Here is a 23,161-nt window from a genome sequence, read left to right on the forward strand (position 1 = left end):
TGCTGTCCGGGATATAACCTTCTTCATATAAGGGGGCCAAGCACTCTGGGGCTGGAAAAGGGTGGTCTGGGGAGTGCACACCTTCCAGAGAATATTAAAGGAAAAAGTCACACTAAGTGGTAACATTACTGTGGGGTTGGGGAGAGCCTTGCAGGCGTTCCTCTCTTGGTGGATGTGTGTAAGCTTGTAGGCTTAATCAACCCAGGCAGAAAGCACTGACACAAATGGGACCACATCATGGAGGTGGGGAATGTCTGTTGCTCCTTGTGTTGATGTAAATGTATTGAGATGCATTCCGGTATATGTCCATGACACAAACACAGCCACTGTTCGTGCATCACTCACTCATGTCCAACAACAACAACAATTTATTTATACCCCGCCCATCTGGCTGGGTTTCCCCAGCCACTCTGGGCAGCTCCCAACAGAATATTAAAAACACGATAAAACATCAAACATTAAAAACTTCCCTAAACTGGGCTGCCTTCAGATGTCTTCTAAAAGTCAGATAGTTGTTTATTTCCTTGACATCTGATGGGAGGGTGTTCCACAGGGCAGGCATCACTACCAAGAAAGCCCTCTGCCTGGTTCCCTATAACCTCACTTTTTGCAGGGAGGGAACTGCCAGAAGGCCCTCAGAGCTGGACCTCAGTGTCTGGGCTGAACGATGGGGGTGGAGACGCTCCTTCAGGTATACTGGGCTGAGGCCATTTAGGGCTTTGAAGGTCAGCACCAACACTTTGAATTGTGCTTGGAAACGTACTAGAAGCCAATGTAGGTCTTTCAAGACAGGTGTTACATGGTCCTGGCAGCCACTCCCAGTCACCAGTCTATCTGCCGCATTCTGGATCAGTTGTAGTTTCTGGGTCACCTTCAAAGGTAGCCCCACGTAGAGCACATTGCAGTAGTCTAAGCAGGAGATAACCAGAGCATGGACCACTCTGGCGAAACAGTCTGTGGGTAGGTAGGGTCTTAGCCGGCATACCAGATGGAGCTTGTAGACAGCTGCCATGGACACAGAATTGACCTGCACCTCCACTGAACTCCATTCACCTAAAGCAAGTCACTTTAAATGGAGTCAGTAGCAAAGGCGGCCATGGAACTCAGGACTTCCGTCCCTGAACATTCATTACCTGCCTCTCAGGATAGCCAAGGGGTACCAGACATCACCGGATCTGAGGCTGACCTGGCTGCAGAACATGGCAGCGAAGCACTCTGAGCGTGGGAACCATGCAGAGGCCGCTCAGTGTCTGGTACACTCCGCTGCCCTGGTAGCCGAGTACCTGAGTATGCTGGAGGACTGCCGCTACCTACCTGTGGGCTGTGTCACTTTCCAGGTAAGAAGAAGGCCAAGGCCAAGGCATCATTTCAAAAAAAGAAGGGTTGATCTGCTACATCAAGGCATTGACCAGCTCTTCTCTGTTCTTTCTTAGCTTCAGTACTTACCTGTAGCCCCAGTCCTACTTTCCTGCAGGAGAGATAAATGAACAGAGGGTCTACCTCCCATTTCTCCTTCTCCCAAACCAAAACTTGGGGTGATGCCCAGATGTTCCCTGCCCCTAGCAAGGCCTCTGCTTCCCTAAGGCCCTGGAGACCTAGAGTTCTTGCCTTGTTCAACTGACAGGCTGTTTGGGAGGGAAGAGTGAGAAGATCTGTGTGCCCCCCGCCCCAACAATAACATCTGTCCTTTTCCAAGAACATCTCTTCCAACGTGCTGGAAGAATCTGCTGTCTCGGATGATGTCCTGTCCCCTGATGAAGAGGGCATCTGCTCTGGAAAGTACTTCACCGAGCAAGGGTTGGTTGGGTTGCTCGAGCAGGCGGCTTCCTCCTTTACTATGGTGAGAACTTGAACTTTCTACTTTCAGTGTACGAGAGCATTCCCTGTGCTTGAGGGTGGCAGCTGCCTTCTCTTGCTGCAGTAGGTGGCTGAATCCCAGGTGTCTAGACTCCTGGAGATTGGGCACCAGCGCCATAGAACACAGCTTTTTGTGCACAAATTTCTGCTTCCTTTTAAAACTGCAAATGGCTTAGAAACCTGAATGGTGTGGATTGTGGGTGGGTGGGTGAGTGGGACTTGAATGGTTGCGGAGAGGCTGTGTTTTCTGCCCTTCCCATAGCAGCCAATTCTTGTAAATTTTTCCCACCTGTTTTCTTCTATCTCTGCTATTGTCTGTTTTTCTGTAAGCTTCAGCAGTCTTTTCTCCCCACATTGGCTGCATTCCTTCACTTTGATTGTTTCCAGATGCTCAGTTTGCAGAGCATTAAATGCACCACTGCTTATCTGGGGTGCCTTTCCTCAGGGAAGGAGCACTCTGATTTCAGGGGTGTTGCTTTTTGCACTTCTCAGTAATACATTTAGGCAAGGGGCCAATTGTGTTTCCCTGCAGGTATTTCAGTCCCTCTGTTTTTGTGAAAATTAAAGTACGTGGAAGACCGCAGACCTCTCTCCCCCTCCCACACTGCCTTTAAAACAACACACACACAAAAGCCACCTCCTGGCGCATGAAGCTGCAGTAGGTGGTGATTGTAAATAAACAGTTGTGTGAAGTAGTGTGAATTCATACAGTTCGTTTCCAGAAGCAGAAGTAGGAACCTGGTTGTAACCCACAAGTAACAATTAGCTGCTTCCCCCTGCCCCATTGGACCAAAACTGCTCAGGACCGCAATACCTCAAGGACCGCCTCTTTCCATTTGACCCTACTCGGACCCTGAGATCATCTTCTGAGGCCCTCCTTTGTGTGCCTCCTCCTCGAGAGGTCCAGAGGGTGGCAACACGAGAACAGGCCTTCTCTGCAGTGGCTCCCCATCTGTGGAATGCTCTCCCCAGGGAAGTTCTCCTGGCTCCTTCATTATACACCTTTCGGCGCTGGGCAAAATGTTCCTTTTTAACCAGACCTTTGGTTGATCTGATTGACATCCTATGCCTTTTAAAAATGTGTTTTTTTTGGGGGGGGGGCTATTGGGTTGTTTTCATTTTTATTATGTATTTTGTGGTTTTATCTTTTTAAAAAACAACTTTATTGAAAGTTCAAAAAGTGTATAATTATATGTGCACTAAACATGGTGAGACATAAATAAAAGAGAGAAAAAGAAAAAGAGAAACAGAACCCGTGTAGAAGGGAAAGTAAAGGGGGGGGGGACCGGGACCAAAACTGTATATTTTACAAGGTTGTTATTGTACTTCACCAGATCTCAACCTATTACAGTATTTGTAAGAATGAATTCCAAATATCATTGAATTTGTCCATGGCAAGTCTGCGTTTATATGCAAGTTGTTCATATGTTGCGAGTTTGTATAAATCTTCAATCCAATCGTAGAAGGGAGTTTTATATCTCGAGTTTGTTCTCTGACCAGCCCTGAGACCTCCGGGTATAGGGCAGTATATAAATTCATTTAATAATAATAATAATAATTGCAGACTTAGTAAAGTTTCATCCCTTAGGAGAGACTTAATTGCCTTCCAATGAAAGTTAAAACCTTTTGCAGGCAAGCCCTGCTTGCATATTTCCAAACAGGCCTCCATCTTGACTGGGGGCTCTGTGAGGTTCTAGCTGTTCGTGGCCCAGCTGCCTTACCCCCTGCTGCCCCATGTTAGGTCTTCCCTGAGGACCGAAGTGACTTTCTGAATTCCTTCTCGCTCCCTTCAGGGTGGGCTTTATGAGGCTGTCAACGAGGTCTACAAGATCCTCATCCCCATCCATGAAGCCAACCGCGACTTCAAGAAGTTGGCAGTGCTGCATGGCAAGCTGCAGGATGCCTTCAGCAAGATAACCAGCCAAGTGAGTACAGCTTCTTGGACAAACGTTTTCAAACCAACGGCCCCATTCTCTCCCCCCTAGGGGCCACATTCTCTTCCAGGGGCCGCAGGCAGTCGGAGGCAGTAAATGTAGATCTTACCTTTGTACAGTGGGCTAGTTTCTATACATAATGCACCCACCGGTCTCTGCCATCCAGACTATCAAGAGGCATTATAAGGGTTCAATGACATATTCCAGCCAGGCAAAAGCACTTGGGGTATGAAGCAAAAGCCAGTGAGGGGTGTGGCCTGGGGAGAGGGGGCGTGGCCTAGGAAGAGTTCTGAGGGCCCGATATCAAAACCTGGAGGGTCACATTCAGCCCTGAGGTCTGAGATTCCCCGCTCCTGGTCTCTAGACCTTTTTTGCAATGCCTTGTTAGGGCGATGGCTGAAGCAAGAGAGCCAGCATAAGCTCCCCTTCCTCCATGGTTGCTTAAGTCCTTCTCACGTTCCATTTCGTTACGCATGTCAAAATAAGAAAACGTGACATGAATCTGGCGGATTGGAGACTGAAATCTGAACGGTCTGAATGTCAGAGCCCAAAAACCTTTATGCAGGGGAATCTTTGGGTCTGTGGACTGTGGCTTAGGAGTTCTGAGTTTTGGCATACTGTAAATCAAGATGCTGTGGGCAATGTTCATAGTGGAGGTGCTATTTATGCACTCAGTTGAATGGACAGTCCTGCTTTGAGACAGAGAGTTGCAATGGGAGTCTATAAAGTCCTCTAGGGCCTTGTGACAGTAGGAGGAAAGCATCAGCACCCCTATTTGCTGAACTGGAACCCATAGCCTGCCCCCCAAAAAACCCCTCTGTTGAAACATAGAGAGGGGAATGTGCCAGTATAGGTTCGGTATAGAGCAGCCAGGAGTCCAGAATTCTAGGATTTGCTCCATACAGGATTAGAGCCTAGTGAGGATGCTGCCAAGCCAGAACTTATGGCTCTCTGTTCTTTTAATCAGAGCTAAACAGGGAGCTCTAGATTCTTACAGGGTTCACTTGGGTATTCTGTCAAATGCTGACAGTGTCAACCCTGGAGAAAGATGAAAAGAGCTATTGGGAGCTGATGGATCTATACTGATTGCAGATGGCATTTTAAACCAAAACATCCCTCCCTGCCCTCCTGGGCCAAGGTCAAAGTTGTGTTCAAGGTCTCAGGTTGGCAGTGTGCTAGTCTTTGCAGCTGGGTCTTGCAGATGATGGCAGAATCCCAGAAATGAGCTGGGATTATGGTGCCATCTCCTGCTTGCTTCTTCAAGAAATTGGCAGTGGTTGGGACGCCTCACAAGAACAGGAATTGTTATGTTCAGATCGGCCTGTGGCCATTCAGGGTTATGCCTGGGCCTAGCCTGTGATCGGCTTGTGACAAGACGGGTGCTGAGTTTTGAAAACAAATAAATAACCACCTTCTTCTTCCTGTTTTCTCTGTTCCCTTCCTGTCCTCTCCGTCCTGTCAATCAGGCCTCTGGCTGGGAGGTAGGCTGCATCATGTCTTACATTTTCTGTGTCAGTGTTTGTGTGAGTGTGCATGTTGCTTCCGTAATCTCCACCCTCCTCTGTGCACTTACGGCCAAACTCCTCCTCTAGCTGGCATTGTTGGTGCTGTTAGTGCAACTTCTAAACTGTGTGTGTGTGTGTTTGTCAGGGGGTGGTGGTTATTGTTTCTGTTTGTTGTTACGGTACGTATTTTTGTGTTTCTATATTGTGAGCTGCTCTGTGATCTTTGGATGAAAGGGAATATGGAAATTTAATCAATGATAATGACACCCGAGTGGGAGACCCTGAACTTTCCTTGTGCAGGCTGAGCAAGGCAAATTTTTATGCGTGCCTCAAAATGGCAGCAATCCTCAGGGAAAATAGACAGAAACAGTGCAGTTTCATAGTCCCACCCGGGATCATAGTTCCAAATCCATGCCATTATCCTGCACGCTACAGTACTCTTACGAATAATGTTCCCTGTAAATGTTAGTTGGCTACTGACAAAAGGCCTGCTGGACGTGTGGAGGCTGTATCTTGCAGCAGCAAAACAGTCTGACTTTTTCACTGTATGAGACATAGCTGTTTTGGTGTAAGGAAGATTGCAGATGAAGGCCTAGCGTCTGGGAAAGGAGCACCACTGTGTGGCAGAATCCTACTGGAAGGCCCAAGAGAATGGACTTGACCCTGTCTGCAGAGACCCCAAAGGCCCTCTCTGTCTTTTCTGGGCCCCCTCCAGTTCATACGTTTGGTGTAGGCTAGGACCGGTCAGTTTGTTCCATAACTAAAGTGATGGAACTCCATTCATATTTTCACAAGCCTTGTGCCAAGACTGCTGTTGGTATAGGGTGCTTTCTTGTCCTTTTGGAGTGTGTCTATTGAGTGGCAGCTTCCTGTACTACAGATTCTCAGCAAGACGCACAGGTGGCCAAACTCCCCATTCAAGAGAAGCCCATCCTTTGAAACTAGGAATCTTGCGATTCAGATTGAACAGCCTAAACTGCTTCTGTGCTTCAGAGTACCTAAAGCAAGCAAAAAAAAAGTGTGTGCCTCCTGTGGAGGTTCAGCCCCTTTGAAAAAGCTTGTGCTGCCAAGCTTCTTTGTCCTCCCACTATCCTGGCAGTCTTCCAGTGGAGAGGAAACACACCACGACACAGGTTTGCAGAGGGCAGCGTGTTTTGCCCTTGCCTGTTATTTATTATTAACTGCCCTCCAGCTGCCACTGGTGGCCCCTTCCTTCTCCTGTTGCCACACCAGGAGCTTATGCAGAACGATAGCTCTGTGATAGAGTGTCTGGCTTGCAAGCAAGAAGTGGCAAGTTTAATCCCCAGAATCTCCAGGTATGGATGGGAGAGACTCCTGCCTGCTGGTCAGTGCAGACATTTCTGAGCTAGATGAGCCAGTGGTCTGACTCAGTATAAAGCAGCTTCCTATGTTCCCTCTTGCCCAGGGAGGAGAGGGAAAGAAGCAGAAGCAACTTTTTATAAACAACAACAACAAGCAGTGGTTTGCCTTCTCTGTTTTATGAAATAATGTTTATTAGTTATCATTTAAAAAATAAAATTTTTATCTAAACTGCTCTGTGAGGTCTAAAAACAGCTCTATAAATGCCTTAGATCAGCCTTTCTCCACCTGTGGGTCCCCTGATGTTGTTGAACTACAACTCCCATCACCCCTAGCTAGCAAGACCATTGCTCAGGGATGATGGGAGTTGTAGTCCAACAACATCTGGGGACCCTCAGGTTGAGAACCGCTGCCTTAGATCATAGTTGGGAGTGGCATTCCTTCCTTTTGGGGTCTCCCAGCCACCGCCGGAGCCACACACACCTGACTGAGGCAGGCAGGTAGCCAGCATCACGTCCCATTGGTCCAGCTCACCCTGCAGATTTGTGCCCCTGGCCTTTGTCCCCTTCCATATATCCTGCAGCTGGTGCTGTCCATGCTCCTCTTCCTGCTGCTTTGCTGAGGCCCTTCCTGCGGCGTCTCTGTGACACCTCTGTCAGCTGGTGGGTCCTTGCACAGTGTGCAACTGGAGAGCTCTGTGCCTGCTGCTCACTCACTGCTTTCAGTTGTTGGGTGGAGAGAAGGAGCTGTCCTGGCCATACTCTTCTTGCCCTGCCGTTTCCATTCTCTTCTCCCCATCCCCATTTCTCAAAACAGCTGCTTGGGGGTGGTGACTTCTGCCCGGAGGCCTGCCCCCTGCATCCCATATGATTTGGGGGTCTGGAAGTGTATGCTCAGAAGTATTTCTCTATAATGAGATCCACAAGTGGATAACCGGGTTTTGTTAAGGTAACAGGTTAGGGTCGTTGTGACTTCTACTTTTGCAGTCCTTTGTCAAGCAAAGTTAATAAATGATCCAGCACCAGGTGCCATCCATTTAAGCAGGTTGAGAAAATGCAGTGTAAATAATAAAGTTGTTTGCTTGTTTGAAAATTTACACCCAGACTTACAATGTGCACTTCTCTTTACCAGAGCCAAGGCAGTAAACATATATGTAGTAAGGAGACATCAAAGTATGACTTCAAAGTACAAAATGGCTCAAATCACATTCAGTTCAGCCCTCCCAAAGTTGGGTAATAACAAGGTGCTTAAAAGCTGTTCTGAACAGGGAAGCCTGCTGGGGCCACTCTCAAGAAGGCCCCCATGCAGGGCATAATGACCGTCATTAAGAGACTAGATACTAGCTTCCGATGCTAGAGATAATATATAGCCATTGTGACTAGTGACATTGATAGCCTTGTTCCCTGTGAATATGTCAGATCCCCTTTTGAAGCCCTCGTACGTTGGTGGCCAACTCCCCATTTTGTGGGAGTGAATGTCATGATTTAACTACAGTACATACTGTGTGAGGAAGTGCTTGCTTTTGTCTCTCCTGAATCTTCCCAGTATTCAGCTTGGATTGTTCCAGTGTAGTATGGGGGCGGGTACTCTTTATCCACATCCCTTTCTTGGCTTTTTTAATATAAATTAAAATGTCCCAAAGCATTATCTTCCCTGAGTAGGCAGGCCTCTTCCCGGTTCAGTATTTTTCATTCAGCAATCTTATCTTCGCCTACTAAAATACTCAAAGCAGAACTTTCATCTGGTTTAAAGATTACACTTGTACACCAGCGTGTCTTTTTACTAAGAGCAGCACCCCAATCCTGAGTTTTGTGTGTGTTCAGATGTATGCACCCACACACCCCACTCAAAACAAACATGCACAGAGTGAAAGAATGGAAGGAATGTGGTTTTTGGCAGTGAAGTGCTGTGTTGACATCGTAGCCTGCACCTCTACAGCGGATCCAAAGGATTTTAGGAATAGAGGTTCCTAACGTTCTTAACCTGTTTGGTATTTGTTAGCTTTTACCTGTCCCAGAACTGATTTTCCACTGAAAAGATAGACCACAAGGGAAGCATCACTCGTTTTAAGCCTCTTAGTATCACAAAAACACTGCATTGTTGGGTGTTGTGGGGACTCGGAATAAGAGCCGAGTAGATAAATACTTTGTTTCTTACTGTCATGGGACAGATAAGAGAATTGGAGGTGGTCCATATGGGGATGCTAACTCCACATACCAGAATCTTCCAGGTCTTTAGGGATCGGGGCCATTCTGGAGAGCTAATCCCAAGCCACTCCTTGCTTCGAATTTTGTTTCATTCTCTCAGTCTGGGTAACTTACAACTGGCAGATGCCACCTGGCTATATCTCTGCCCTTTTGGTTGAATTGTCTACCTACCTCTTGGTCCCTCTGCTCTACTTGCTTTTCGAACCACTGGATTAAAATCTTGCCTGCACTGAGGCCTGGATACTTGGCATAGACATTAGCTGACGCAGCTTACCTCTGAGACTAGTACAGCTTCCTTTTCTAGCGCATACAGATCACGGGGAAATCTACCCAAGCTTTCTCTTTCCCCCCAAGCACTGGTTTTGAAGTAACTTTATCCTACCTGTGCTCTGAAAATGCATGTTATCACGTGGTGACATTGAGATGCACGAATAGTGGAGAAAGCTAGTCCATCCTTAACTACCGTGCAAGTCGTCTTTGCTTTCATTTTGGACCCCAGTGAAGCTATTCTATATGACCACTGTGTAGAGCAGACACACTCTTAATATGGAACATTTACATCACACTCTATAATATCCGAAGTGGTTCTGAAAATGGAAGACACCATTCTAAAGCCCACTGCTGCCTTTGCTTGGCAAGGAATCAGGGGATCAGGAACAGCCTCAATTTAGGCTGTGGCAGAGGGGCCAGGAAGTGGCCTTAAGGCAGCCTCGCGGCACAGCAGCTGGGTCTAGTTCTAGTTATGTGGGGTTCTGTTGCATACTGTGCATCATTAATGCAGTTTCCCATGTGCACACCATGCAATTTAGCAGACAAGTCTGCATAAGATCTTCATAGGCTGCCAAAGCCTTCCAAACCCAGATCTCCCTGCACTTTCCAGGGAGAGAGAGAGAAAGTGCTATGCATGGAGAAGAGTCCAGGAGTGAAAGGTGCTGGTATTTGGATGTGGGAGAGGAGGCATGAGAGTGTCTGTGGGTCCCTAAGCCAGCCACCTGCCTTGGAGGAGGCCCCAAGACACCACTTATTGGTGTCCTCCAGCCACTGCCTGAAAGCTCGAGGTAGGTAATAGAATATCTCAGAAACATTAAAATAGAAGTGATTTAAACAGCTCCAGCTCAGTCACCAAGTGCTTCTTAAACAGGGTTGTCTTAAACATATCCGGCGTTGTGGTGCAAAGATCCCTCCAGCGCCCCCCCCCCTTTCCCAGAATTGTCAACCTTTTTTTAGGGCTGGAGGAGGCGGGCAGTGGCTGGAGGGTGGCTCCTCTGGCAGGTCAGAGGCGTAGGCTGGATGCGGTGCCTCCCTGCTCAACTGGCCACTTCGTGCCACGGTAGGCAGCACACTGAGCAAGCTGGCCTGCGCTGAGCGAGCGAGGGCATGTGTGCCACTCCCGCCGAGCGTCGGCTCGGTTTTTTCCCCTTTTAGCCTTCTGGCGCCCCGCAGAATTTGGTGCCTGCAGGCTAAAAGGGAAAAACCTGAGCCGACACTCGGCGGGAGCGGTGCATGCACCCTCGCTCACTTAGCGCGCTTGTTCGGTGTTCCCCGGACTCTCGCCTGGCGCCCCCCAGAACTTGGTGCCCTGGCACCCCGCCCCACTAACCTCTATGGGTAAGACGGGCCTGTTCTTAAAGGACTCTGATGGATTTTCAGGAGAAGTGGTTCCATAAATGTCAAGCAGATGCTCAGAGCGTGTTTGAAATACAGATGATGCTGTGGAGGGGGCAGTTTTGTTCAGTTTTGGGCTGTGTGCAGGCAGTCATTTCTAGGGCAGAAATGGAAGCAAGGTCCTCCTAACCATTGCTGTGGCTGTAGCCCTGATCTGGCAGCAATGTCTTGATGACTGTAGTTGTGAGAGGGAATGCTTTTGCTTAATTGCACCTACTTCTTCCAGACCCAGAGGAGCCGGCACAACTTCTTCGGGCATTGCATGTATCAGTATAGAAGGGTGTGCCACTCATCACCAGCGCTATTGTGGGTACCAGCCATGGCAGTATAAAAATCTGTTGTGGTATATCAGGTTGTGCTCCTGGGGGCAGGTTTTGGTTCTTCCCAGATACTGCTTGAAATGTCTCAAGAGACCTGTCCGACCAATTTGGACAGGGAGTATGGTGGGAGAAGGGGGGAATAGCACGCAGCAGGTGATGATAATTCTGCAGTACAACTGAGAGATCTCTAGAGAGAATTTTCTGCACATAGTCATAGGGATTGCAGCGGCTGTTAGGGATGAGGCGGTATTTTGAACTTTGTAGGACAAAAAAAAATGGAAACCGTCCAGCTGCCCTCCACTTACCTGCCCCCTTTTGACAGTTGCTGTGTTCCAGTAGCTGCCGTACTCTTTCTAACTTCTTTTTTCTTATTTTGCTTCTCTTTCAACTTTGCCATCTGCTTGTGGTCCTGCTGGCCTGATTTGGTAAGTTGGAGTGCACTTCTTGAAATTTTGTCTTGGGGAGCAGTGGTCTGGTTCATTTGTGTGTATATTAAGGAGAACTACTTTCACCTTACAGGAATTGGGTTGGAGGCTTCAGGGGAGATGCTAGAACTGTAGCATCTGTATTTCAGGTGGGGTCACTGGTGCAGATTTTGTGATTTAACCCCAGGCAAAGATCACTAAAGCAAATTGTGAACCCAGCGGTCATCGAGTTGGTTCTTTATGGACTCAATGACAGTGGGAACATTAATGTAGGCTTCCTGGATCTCAAGCACCAGATTCACCCATAGTGCATATGGAAGCCTCCAGGGAGCAAAGTGGTTGGGAATAGGGTGGGTATTTTGGTGGTTGATTTAGTAAGCCATGCTTACTGGGGCTTTAGAGTCAGCATTCAAGTTATCTGCCTGATTTGTTGTCACGGTTATCTTAACTCTTACCATGCAGATCACTTAAGAGAATGTTTGGAACGTATTTCCGAGTTGGTTTTTATGGCTGCAAGTTTGGGGATTTGGATGAACAAGAGTTTGTTTACAAGGAACCCTCCATCACCAAGCTGGCTGAGATCTCTCACCGGCTTGAGGTAAGAGTTAAAACATCCTTGAAAAGAGGTATGGATCAAGCATGAAGGTTGAGAGTCGGTTTGGTCATTTATGTCGTTATTGAAGTGCGTCTCATGAAGCATCCCGAAGCAATTTACATATACAACAGTTTCATATAAAAACACTTTTTAAAAATAAATCACATATAAAAACTTTTTTTATAAAAACAACTATAAATATAAAAGCAGTCTAAAACACAGTCACAAAAGCAACTTGTATCCAGGACAGATTCCAACTAGGATAAAGATTTTAGAAGACTTGTTGAAAGAGGAATGTCTTCATCAATATTTTTATTTATTATCATTATTTATTATTCGGTTTATATACCACCCTTTACGAAAAGGTCCGAGGGCGGTGTACATTAAAAATACATTACAGAACATCAATTATAAAAAACATAATAAAAACATGGTAAAACGCATAATGACAGACAGCCTAATAATAAAATAATCATCATAATAACAGGCACCAAAAGGCTAATAGAGAAGTAATGCAACATTTTCCTTGGGGGAAGTGGGGACGATGTAGGAGATGAACAGGTCAAAAATACCTGGCATAAATGTGCTGAGAAGATGCTGCTGGCTTGGCTTTCAAGCACATGTATGCAGCTCAGATAGTCTACATTCAGGGAACCCACAAGTTGTTGTTTAGATGACATCATCAGAGTACATGGTGGTCTACACAATAACAAGCAAAAAAGATAGATTCTGCTGCCCAGAGGCACTCAGATTAGACACTGAGGGAGGCAATGAAAGCCAGGGGAGCCAAGGAAGATGGAAGGAAAGATGCACTCAGCTCAGTTACATTTCCATGTGGGGATTCCATCCTATGTGAAATAATAGCCTTTACTCTCAACTACTTGCAAGAGTTTGTACTTAGTTGGGATGGGATGTTCCACTAATGTTTGACCCCTGTATTTGCATGGATTCAACCTGTCTCTTCTCCTTGTCTAATTGCTGGTACAGCAATTAACTTGGCTAAAGCAGTATTGAAGGAGGGAGGAAGCTGTGACTTACAACAAGCAAGACTCACACTCACTCCTACACGTGCGCAACCCCTTCCCTTCACAACCCATCTTCCCAAAAGCTCCCTCGCTTTAGCCACGGCAGCTGTGGCTTTTGGCAAAGGTGTCGCTCAGCTGTAGTCCAAGCAGAGCCAAAGGGAAGAGGCTTTGGAGCCAGCTTTGATGGAGGCGGCTGCCTGCTTTCTCAGGGCTGATTTGTGGCACCTGTCCATGCAGATCGTCGTGTCCTCGGGGCTTTTCCCACCATTTACTTTGAGGACCAAGGAGAGCATATGTCTCTTAAAGGCATCCTTCCCTATTTGACAAAAGCATAGTTGCGGTAGGGTCTCCTTTGTATATCAAACTGAGCATCGGGATGTGGTATGGAATCTGAAAGCCTTGCTTGCCACACTCAGATGCTTTAAGTTATTTCTCACACCCAGCCTGGGTCTGCCATGCACTCGCTTTGATAGGAAAAATGACTCCTACCTACCCCTTCTTTATACTCAAATTGGCTAGTGCACGTTTAATAAAACACACATACCATATTTTTCACTCTATAAGACACACTTCCCTCGTAAAAAGTAAGGGGGAATGTGTGTGCATCTTATGGAGCGAATGCAGGCTGCGCAGCTAAGCCAGAAGCCAGAACTGTTCTGGCTTCTGGGATTCAGAATTTTTTTTTTCCTTGTTTTCCTCCTCCAAAAACTAGGTGTGCCTTATGGTCTGGTGCGTCTTATAGAGCGAAAATACAGTAATTCTGGTTTGCCCTTCAGAAGCAAGCACAGAATAAGCCTCTCTCCACGATAGCTGCAAGGAATTTTCCTTGGTCTCAGTGGTTGTAGAAGTCCAAATGTTCATCTCTGTCCCTTTTGTCATGCTCTGAAGAACTCCCCTGTATCCTTTCCCCTTTGCAGGAGTTTTACACTGAGCGCTTTGGGCATGAAATGGTAGAAATCATCAAAGGTTCCAACCCTGTGGACAAAGCCAAGCTGGATCCTAACAAGGTAGTTTCGCTCTTTGTCATGTGTTGGGAGTGCCTTGCATTAGCAAGCCAGACACTGCTGAGGGACTAGTCTGCATATTTTGTTGGGCTGGAATAACTATAGGGAGGAGGGGGACTTCTGCCCCATGTGGTCTGGGATTGTGTCTCATGTTCAGCAAGGAAAGAGATCTCTACAAGATTTGATGCATGCTATTCCTTCTAGGCTAAATGGCCACCTTCCTTCTCCCTGCACCGTATATCACAATTAAAATAGGTTCTTATTTCCCCACTACTTCCATAACCCTTGGTTTGTTCATAGGAAGCTGAAATTATGGCGTGACCCATGCCATAGCAATAGTTTTGGCAGCAGGTAAAGGTATTTTATTACCGCAGTCTGCTAAGGTCATTTTTATCTGTAGTCCAGCCTTTGCAGCACCAAGAGATGCTTTCTCCCATAGTCCGTTGGCTCCAGTGTGTTTGGTAGCTTAGATGACAGTCAGGACAGGCAGACCCCTTGTGTGGCAGAGGAGAATGAGGTGATGCTGCCCCAGCTTTCTACTGACTGCCCCTGCCGCCTTGTTGTCTTCCTTGCCGCAGGCATACATCCAGTTGACTTACGTGGAGCCGTTCTTCGACACGTATGAGCTGAAGGATCGTGTCACATACTTTGACAAGAACTACAACCTGCGCACTTTCATGTTCTGTACTCCCTTCACGCTGGACGGGCGAGCGCACGGCGACCTGCACGAGCAGTTCAAGCGCAAGACTCTGCTCACCACCTCCCACGCTTTCCCCTACATCAAGACCCGCATCAATGTCATCCACAAGGAGGAGGTACTCTGGGGTGGGGGGTGGAGGCAAAAGAGAATGGGAAGCAGGGCCGCGGGGGCTACAATTCTCAGAAATAAAAAAATAGTGTAGTTGTCAGGTGGTGGTGTGGTTGCTTGAGAGCAAACAGGCAGGACTCCAACCTGTCTTTTCCAGCTTTATTATTAGTGCAAACTATTTACAGTGCAGAGCGTCGCAAGTTCATGTCTGGATTAGTCGCTAGCAGAATCTGGGAGTAGCCAGTCCTTGTACCTCCCCCAGAATAACAGCCGTGTGACCCCCATCCTTCTCCTCCCCTCTCTGCGCCGAAACCTACTGCGCAGACTGGGCGCTGGCAAAGGGGTACTTCCCTCCCCTCCGCTTTGCTCAGGCTCCGTGTTGAGGCTCTCCCTAGCATCTCCTGGTCTCTGCACCTCCTCCCCACTGGAACTGCTTCACAAGATCTTCGGAGGTTCCCTATAACACAACTGCCCTTCCACCTCTCACCTCTGAGCTGATGGCAGTTCCCTGACAGTAGTGAAAAAATTCAGCTAAGCAAGAATCCCAAAAAAATTCAAAAGCACATTTTGAGTCCCTGAGCTTGTAAGCAATGCATTCCGCAATCTCAGAAACCAGAAAAACTGTGACATGTTTTCCAGTGGGGTGGGATCCAGCATTTCTGCTAAAATGTCTCTCCCCACTCCCCTTGTGAGACTGACAAAACTCAAAATAAATAATAAACATTGCAGAATAAATTATAAAAGAGAAGCCATGCTTGCTTGCTTGCTTGCTTAGTTACTTACTTGTTTGTTTATATTTCATGGAATTTATTCACCACTTGATAGTAAAACAAACAAACAGACAAACCCCAAAGCATAGTTCTTTAACTTAACACGCTGCTATTATTTTCTGCCATACAAATATTATGACTGTCTTTTGTTTTGTTTCTGGTGACCAATACCATTATTTGTTGTTCATAATGTTTCATGTTACTCTTAATAAAGATTATATTACTAAGACAACAACCTCAAAGCAGTTTACAAAAGATAAAACAGTGAAATAAAGAAGAAATCGTAACTATACTTTAAAGCATATAAAAATATAAAACAGATTAAAATGACCTCAACTTTCTAAGCATACATGCGAGTCCCACGATCTGCTTGCTCATTATGCAAAATTCACTTATCGAAACACAATGAATCATGCCCAGACCTCGCTACGTGCATGGCTGATTCAGATATCTGAACAGCCAGAGTTCGCCATCTGCCTTGCTCGTTTATGCTTTCCTGGTTGGCGCCTGCCATTTCCAGGTAGAAACCATGGAGCAGAGGCGGGTTTAGGGGAGCGCGACCAGTTCAGTCACACTGGGTTCAGGGGTGCCACAGGGGGTGCTGCAATTATGATGTAGAATGGAAGGCAAAAGGAGGTGGGGCCACTGAATTTTGGCATCGCACGGAGCACTGCTGAAATTTGAGACCCCAAGGTTTGTCACTGCATGGAGGGAGCCAATGGAGAGCAAAATTGGACAAATCAAAATCAGGAGAGATTGGACAAATCAGTTTTTCCTTTGTCTTTCTCTTTCTAGTTGACTGCAGCCATTTTAGGAAGAAGCCATGGTAGGGAGGGGTAGAGAGATCACAGATTAGAAAAGTTCCCATAATGCACTTATTATGTGAATGCTCAAATTCCTGGGAACGTATTGCATTTGATAGGTGGGACTTGCATTTACAGTGGTACCTCGGGTTAAGTACTTAATTCGTTCCGGAGGTCCGTTCTTAATCTGAAACTGTTCTTAACCTGAAGCACCACTTTAGCCAATGGGGCCTCCCGCTGCTGCCGCGCCACCGGAGCATGATTTCTGTTCTCATCCTGAAGCAAAGTTATTAACCCGAGGTACTATTTCTGGGTTAGCAGAGTCTGTAACCTGAAGCATATGTAACCTGAAGTGTATGTAACCCGAGGTACCACTGTACAGTATATATACTCAATTTGCTTAATTTTTGCAGTTTGCAGAACTGAGCCTTTTTTTTTAATGCAGAATTTAGATTGGGCCCAGAATGTATTGTTTGGGGTTTTATATGAATGGCACATGCCCATCTCCTGACGCTTCAGCTGTGTTTCTGTTGTTTGGTCTCTTCTCCCCAGATTATTCTCATTCCCATAGAGGTGGCCATAGAGGACATGCAGAAGAAGACCCAGGAGCTGGCCTTTGCCACCCATCAAGATCCACCTGATGCCAAGATGTTGCAGATGGTGCTGCAAGGATGTGTTGGCACCATAGTCAACCAGGTAGTTGCCCACGGAATGGGAATAAGTGATCGATTTGGGGGGAAAGGGAAGCTTCCAGCCAAAGTAGCAAACCCCTTGAGACTGTGGGTCAGCAGATCACAGGCATGGGGTGAGAACAGAAATTAATCCTGGGTCTGATGGGGGTAAGGAGTTCAGGTTAACACGGAAGTAGAGGGTAGGGGAAGGGAACCTGAAAACAGGATGGAGACCCTTGGTGCCATTTTGATAGCTGAGAGTGAGTTACTGAGTCAGAATCAATGTGGAGGGCAGTAGGAGGACTTCTCCTTGACCCCAAGCCCCTTGTGTTCCAGGGACCTCTGGAGGTGGCGCAAGTATTTTTGGCTGAGATCCCCGAAGACCCCAAGCTCTACCGACACCACAATAAGCTGAGGCTCTGCTTCAAGGACTTCACCAAGAGGTACTGCACAGCACACCTGCCCTGAATCTGTAGCTTGAAATCCTTTTCCGCCTGTAATGCCCTTACATGGATATATCCACTCAGTCTTGCTCTGCTTCAAGTGCCTTTTCGGAGAATTGAGGTTGCTTATTAGTACGTTTTGTTGTGGCTGCTGATGTCTGGCATCCTGCTGTGTTTAATTAAACACCCTGCCAAGAGCTTCCTGTCGCAATTTGAATCTTGTTGGATGTGAAGTTTCTGTTGGAAATTTAGCTTACCTTCTTTCCAGGAGATTTGAATGTCTAAATTTATGCTGAATGCTTTGAAAATGGAGGGCTAGGCTAAAAATTACTTCCTATCCCATTCCCACACATCAGCCATTGAACAGGAAGGGGCTTTGCTCCTGTTTCGTTCTCTAGAACTAGTTCTGTAGAACTAGTATTCACAGAATCATAGAGTTGGAAGGGACCCTGAGGATCATCTAGTCCAACCCTCTTCAATGCAGGAATATGCTGCTGTCCCTTACGGGGATCAAACCTGCAGCCTTGGCGTTATCAGCATCGCACTGTAACCAACCGAGCCATCCAGCTGCATGATCTTGGTGCAATTCTTGTTGAGCGAGGGGGGTGGGAAAGTAGGATTATTATTCATGAAGCTACCTATTCCTTAACTGTAAATGCAGGGGGAGACTGCTGAAAGCACCTGCCGGCTGCCTGTATTATATTTCTCATTAGACTAGTATCCTGCCCTTCACCTGATATGCCCCAAGGCATCTTAACAGAATAACAAAATACAAGAATCCAGAAAATCATTTAAAAACATTAAAATCAGTCAGTCCAACAAGACAACCACAACACATCATCAGTAGAAATCAATATGGTGGTTTCACCAGCACCTTAAAGCATGAAGCTTGACAAAATGAGGATGTTTTAACTGCCAGCATACTCAACATTACTTTAATCGGATAACGTATATTCTGCCCCCTGCAACCACTTCCAGAGCAGTTTAATAGCTGGTAATAAGAATGACCACTCTTTTTAAAAAAGGTGGTGCCTTCAGAGAATATCCTGTAATTTTTAAGCCTCTAAATGCTTAAAAATAACATGAAGATGTTATTTATAGTTTATTAATGGTTCAATTGTCTGCATATCTACTCAGGCAAGTTCCACTGAGTTCAGAGGGACTTACTCTCAAGTAAGTGAGCATAGGATAGCAGCTTAAGAATCATCTGAGGAGGCTGAATGGTCCTGGGGTTTCTTGTGGCAGAGAACAGACCTAGCTCCCCTCTGTCCGGAGGACTGACAGTTCTAATTCCTGGTTGTGCTTCTCTTTAAAGTAAGGAAATTTAGATGGTCTGCTTTTCAGCACTTTATGCCTGGAGTCTGTGCCTGGAGTGAGTGACAACTCCTTAAAGTCAGCCCTGAGCTGGTTCCACCACGAACCTCTTACTCGCTGCCAGTGTGGTGTAGTGGTTAAGAGCGGTGGACTCGTAATCTGGTGAACCGGGTTCGCTTCCCCGCTCCTCCACATGCAGCTGCTGGGTGACCTTGGGCTAGTCACACATCTCTGAAGTCTCTCAGCCCCACTCACCTCACAGAGTGTTTGTTGTGGGGGAGGAAGGAAAAGGAGGATGTTAGCCGCTTTGGGACTCCTTCGGGTAGTGTTAAAGCGGGATATCAAATCCAAATCCAAACTCCTCTTTTTTTAGGTGTGAAGACGCCCTTCGCAAGAACAAGACGCTGATTGGACCAGACCAGCGGGAGTTTCTCCGAGAGCTGGAGAGGAATTACCAGCGCCTCAAGGAAGCCCTGCACCCGCTTCTCAACCGCAAGATCCCTCAACTCTACACCCCTCTGGCCCCCCATTCTGCACACAGGTGAGGAAACCTTCTTGCGCAGATTCCGAAAAAGGCCGTGAGCAGAGACTCAGATCGAAGATGCTTCGATCAGACCACACAGGCAACTTTGGTGGTGACAGCTGCCAGGATTCCACTGGCCACCTACTCGTCCTTTTGGCCTCTGTCTTTCCCCCTTCAGCAAAGATCTTTATGAGAAGCCTAGAAAGGACTACTGGGGTTTCTCTGCAGACATGGCACCATCAACTGGAAGCGCCTTCCCAAGCCCTTGTGCTGCTCCCCAGGGCAGGAAGCTGCTGTTGGGATTTTGCCCGGAGGTCTGGAAAGAAAACACAGACTACAGCATGAGCTCCATACATTTCATTTCATTTTTTTTTAAAGGACATGTTCCTTCCTGAACCTGGAAGTCTATCCGTAATTTCTGCTAAATGTTGGTTTTATTCCTTTATCCCATTTATGTCGTTTTTGTTTGTTTGTTAGGATAAGGAAGTTTTGGTCCCGGTCCTTGCTCGCAGCCCCTGGTCAGAGAGTTGGAAGACACCAGAAGGGCACCCCAACCAGCCTCTTAAGGCAGAGCCCAGGGTCATCTGCTCACCAGCACAGTGGAAAAAACCTCTGGGGTCCCCACAATCCTGTACACCAGTTCTGAAGGATTGTTCCTCATTCCCCAAGTATACTGCACTGCGGCACATAGCCGGTGCAGACACTTCCTTCATGTGCATAGTTTCAGCCTAGCAGGTTTTGCTAACCAGCGGCTCTGCCTATAGAAGTTGCTGGACTACAGCTCACGTCATCCTTGACCATTGGCTATGCTGGTTTCGACATGGGAGTTAGATTCCAACATCATTTATCTGGAGGACCACCTGTCTGCCCGCCCCACTCCAATTCTAAGGTGTAAATACCTTGGAGCTTTGACTCTTCAGTGGTTTAGACAATACTGAACTAAGTGGACCAGTGGTTTTTGAGCTGGCATAGGCAGCTTGCTCTGTACCTTTTATAAAGGTGGCAGTTTTTTGGAAGCTGTGCTTCAGGCTTTACTAGTGTGGCTTTTATCCATTCAGGATGACTTAGATTTGGACAGTAAATGTGTACTGTCTTCTTATCTGCCTGAACCTTCAGGATGAAGCCATTTGCCATGCTGTTATCATTCCCTCCCAATCCCCAGTTACAGAACATGCTTTTTCTTCTTCTGAGTCTTGCACTGTGCTTGTTTCCTCCTGCCAGAAACTCCTTCAGCAGACTGAGTTTGCGGAAGACTGAAGCCTAGAAAGGGAAGCCCCCGCTGGAACGGACCACCTGAAAAACTGCAGGGACCATTCGCGGGAGGGAACTACTGAGCCTTGCATCCTCCAGGGTTGCCGCCAAGCAGGAAGTCAGGCTGCTTGCTCTGTTCTGGGAGGCCAACGCTGAGACTTGGAGTACCCTCCCGTGTCATTCCAGGCTCTCTCCAGGATGTGGGCCAGTCGGACACTTCAAGAGGAAGGAGACATCTCTGTGGGAGCTGGCGGTGGGAGTGATCTGGCTCCCACATTTGTGCAGCTCAGAGCTGTGCCCCACCCTCAGGAAGCCTTGCACCCCAGCTGTGAGACCATCTGCAGATCCTCTTCCCTGATGAACTGAAGATTTGCTTTTGCTCTCATGGGCCTTTGACTTCCACAGAGAATAGCCAGATTTGAAACTCTGGGTATGGTTGAAGTTGGAGGCCCACCCACTGTGGATTCTGTGTTGTCTTCTGTCTTGACAGCTGGGCTCAGCCCAAAAACTTAGGTTTCTCCCTTTCTCCTGATCTGTTTTTGACACTCCCCTTTTTGGCTACCAACCCCTTAGAGTTGCCAGCTATTTGTTCATGAATCAACAAGAATGACAGGACCAAGTTCTTGTTCCCATTCCTGACTGGAGAGGGTGGGAAGAAGAGAGAGAGGCAGCGGTCTCTGAGGTTGAGTTAGGGGGCTGAAACCTAGGACACCTGGGTTCGCTTCCTCACCTTTGGAGGTGACCAAGTCCTCTTGCACTAAGAGCTTGATATGTCCACCCAGTGCTTGGGCTGAAACCCAGGAGTCCTGACCCCATACTTCCTCGTCTCTTCCCTCCAGCCCCTTCCCAGGAGATCCTGACAGTCTGTTTTTATGTAGCTGGTCACCAAGTGATGGCCTTCTGCCAACTGCCTTCTGGGACCCTCAGCTTCCTCACTTGCAGCACGGGCCAAAGACCCTTCCCTATTTCACATGCCTCTTGCTATACCCTTTTTGAGGCAGGGGCTAGTATTTGCACGCACACTTGATCACAGCAGTGCCTTCTAGAGTGAGCAGAGGAGTTCTGTTCCCCTCCTTCCGCCCCCAAAATGCCAAGGGGGAGGGGCTGTGTGTGCATTTGTTTGTTAAGAGGATGAATGAACTGTGAACATCCCTCACCTTCGTCAGTGCCTCTCCTCCACCTTCCCAAGCAAGCGGTAGTGAAGGAAAATCACCGCTGCAGGCTCAAGTTGAGTTTAGACTTTGATCTCACTCATAGGAATGAACATCCTTTTCCTGGGAGAGTAGTGATTAGCCCCTGCCCATAGTGGCAGAGCGAAGTGTATTTGGGAGAAATGAGTGTATTCTGCTTTCTTTAATAGGGCATGATTTGAGGATCGAGGGCAATGGCAAAATGCTCTTGTGTTTTTACTACTGGAGAGAGTAAATCCAGATTTACTTGAAAGCAATGGGGAGCATTTCATTCAAACACATAGGATTAATCTAGACAATATTTCTGTATGGACTCCCTTGATTTGGACTGAGTATTTTTTTTCCTTGCTCAGTTTAGCATTATTTTTGGAGAAAGTGAAACAAGCTAAAACAAACAGATTTGTGTAAGCAGTGCTGATTCGGTTCCAAGTTTCTCCTTTTTGGTTTTCGTAAATTCGTACAGGCACTGGACCAATCCAACTGGTGAAACTTCCCATTGTTTCTCTCCCTTGCTCAGTAACCCCCTTCACATAACCACCCAAAGACCCCTTTAAAAAAAATAAAAATTGAAGTTGGTGCTCTTTCCTAACAAAAGGAGCTAAGTGCTAGAGTTCAGTTGCTTACTTATAACCAAAGCTGCAACAGTTCGGATTCAAAATGTCACGTTCTCTTGTTTAAGAAATATCCTTCTCTCTGGATCAGAGTTCCACTCCTCTTACCTTGCTCCAGGCCAGATATTCTGGACATGGTAAATGCTACATTTGTGCTATGGCCAGGCCAGTGGTAGGCAGCTGAGATTTGATTTCTGTATGTCTTGCTCCTTGGTGGAGAAGTTTGTAAACATTTTATTTATAATGCCATTAAACAAAATCCAAAGAGACTGATTCTGTTCTTATTAATGAATAGGGTTGTGTCATTTGCTCACACTCAAGTCACCTAGGAATCTGTACTAACTACAGTTGTGCCATAAGCTTCAGAATACAAGAACTAATCCAAGAGCCTAGTGAATCCAGAGAACCCAACTTTCCATTTTTGAACTGGTCAAGTTTTAGGTCCTCATTGTTAGCAAGAACCCACGGATATGGACAGAGTTTGCTTTGTGCTTTGAAATTTTAGGACACCCTTGGGATAGGGCTGCTGTTGTCCCCTAATTCCTGTTCCTTCTCTGTTTTGACAGACTTGTTTTTCTAACCACCACAAACACCCTTTCTGCTGCCATTGACAAAACGCAGTGGCTCTGAATCCAAACATTTAACTAATAATAATAATAATAATAATAATAATAATAATAATAATAATAATTTATTATTTATACCCCGCCCATTTGGCTGAGTTTCCCCAGCCACTCTGGGCGGCTCCCAATCAAATATTAAAAACAACACAGCGTTAAATATTAAAAACTTCCCTAAACAGGGCTGCCTTCAGATGTCTTTTAAAAATAGGATAGCTACTTATTTGTTTAATGTGCAAACACTTAATTTCGGCTGTGTGTATTTTCCAGGTGCCGATTGTGGCTATATTTCTAGTGCAG

The 23,161-nt window shown here is 46.7% G+C and overlaps 1 protein-coding gene across 4 annotated transcripts in view; it reads left to right on the plus strand.

The window, feature by feature from the left end:
- DOCK6 (dedicator of cytokinesis 6) overlaps positions 1–22,510 on the plus strand; it is a 99,611-nt gene extending 77,101 nt beyond the window's left edge. For 3 of the 4 annotated variants that reach the window (XM_080988022.1, XM_080988024.1, XM_080988025.1), the window contains 11 exons: positions 1,145–1,337; positions 1,697–1,840; positions 3,651–3,782; positions 5,258–5,272; positions 11,706–11,831; positions 13,771–13,860; positions 14,436–14,672; positions 16,791–16,934; positions 17,246–17,352; positions 19,040–19,207; positions 20,411–22,510. In XM_080988022.1, coding sequence (XP_080844148.1) covers positions 1,145–1,337; positions 1,697–1,840; positions 3,651–3,782; positions 5,258–5,272; positions 11,706–11,831; positions 13,771–13,860; positions 14,436–14,672; positions 16,791–16,934; positions 17,246–17,352; positions 19,040–19,207; positions 20,411–20,453 — 1,399 coding nt within the window. In that variant the 3' untranslated portion in view covers positions 20,454–22,510. The remainder of the gene's footprint in view (positions 1–1,144; positions 1,338–1,696; positions 1,841–3,650; positions 3,783–5,257; positions 5,273–11,705; positions 11,832–13,770; positions 13,861–14,435; positions 14,673–16,790; positions 16,935–17,245; positions 17,353–19,039; positions 19,208–20,410) is intronic. The other variant, XM_080988023.1, reaches the window with a different exon arrangement.
- The last annotated feature ends 651 nt before the right edge of the window (positions 22,511–23,161 follow it).

Source organism: Podarcis pityusensis (genome assembly GCF_964106645.2).
Source record: "Podarcis pityusensis genome assembly, chromosome: 17".
Lineage (NCBI taxonomy): Eukaryota > Metazoa > Chordata > Lepidosauria > Squamata > Lacertidae > Podarcis > Podarcis pityusensis.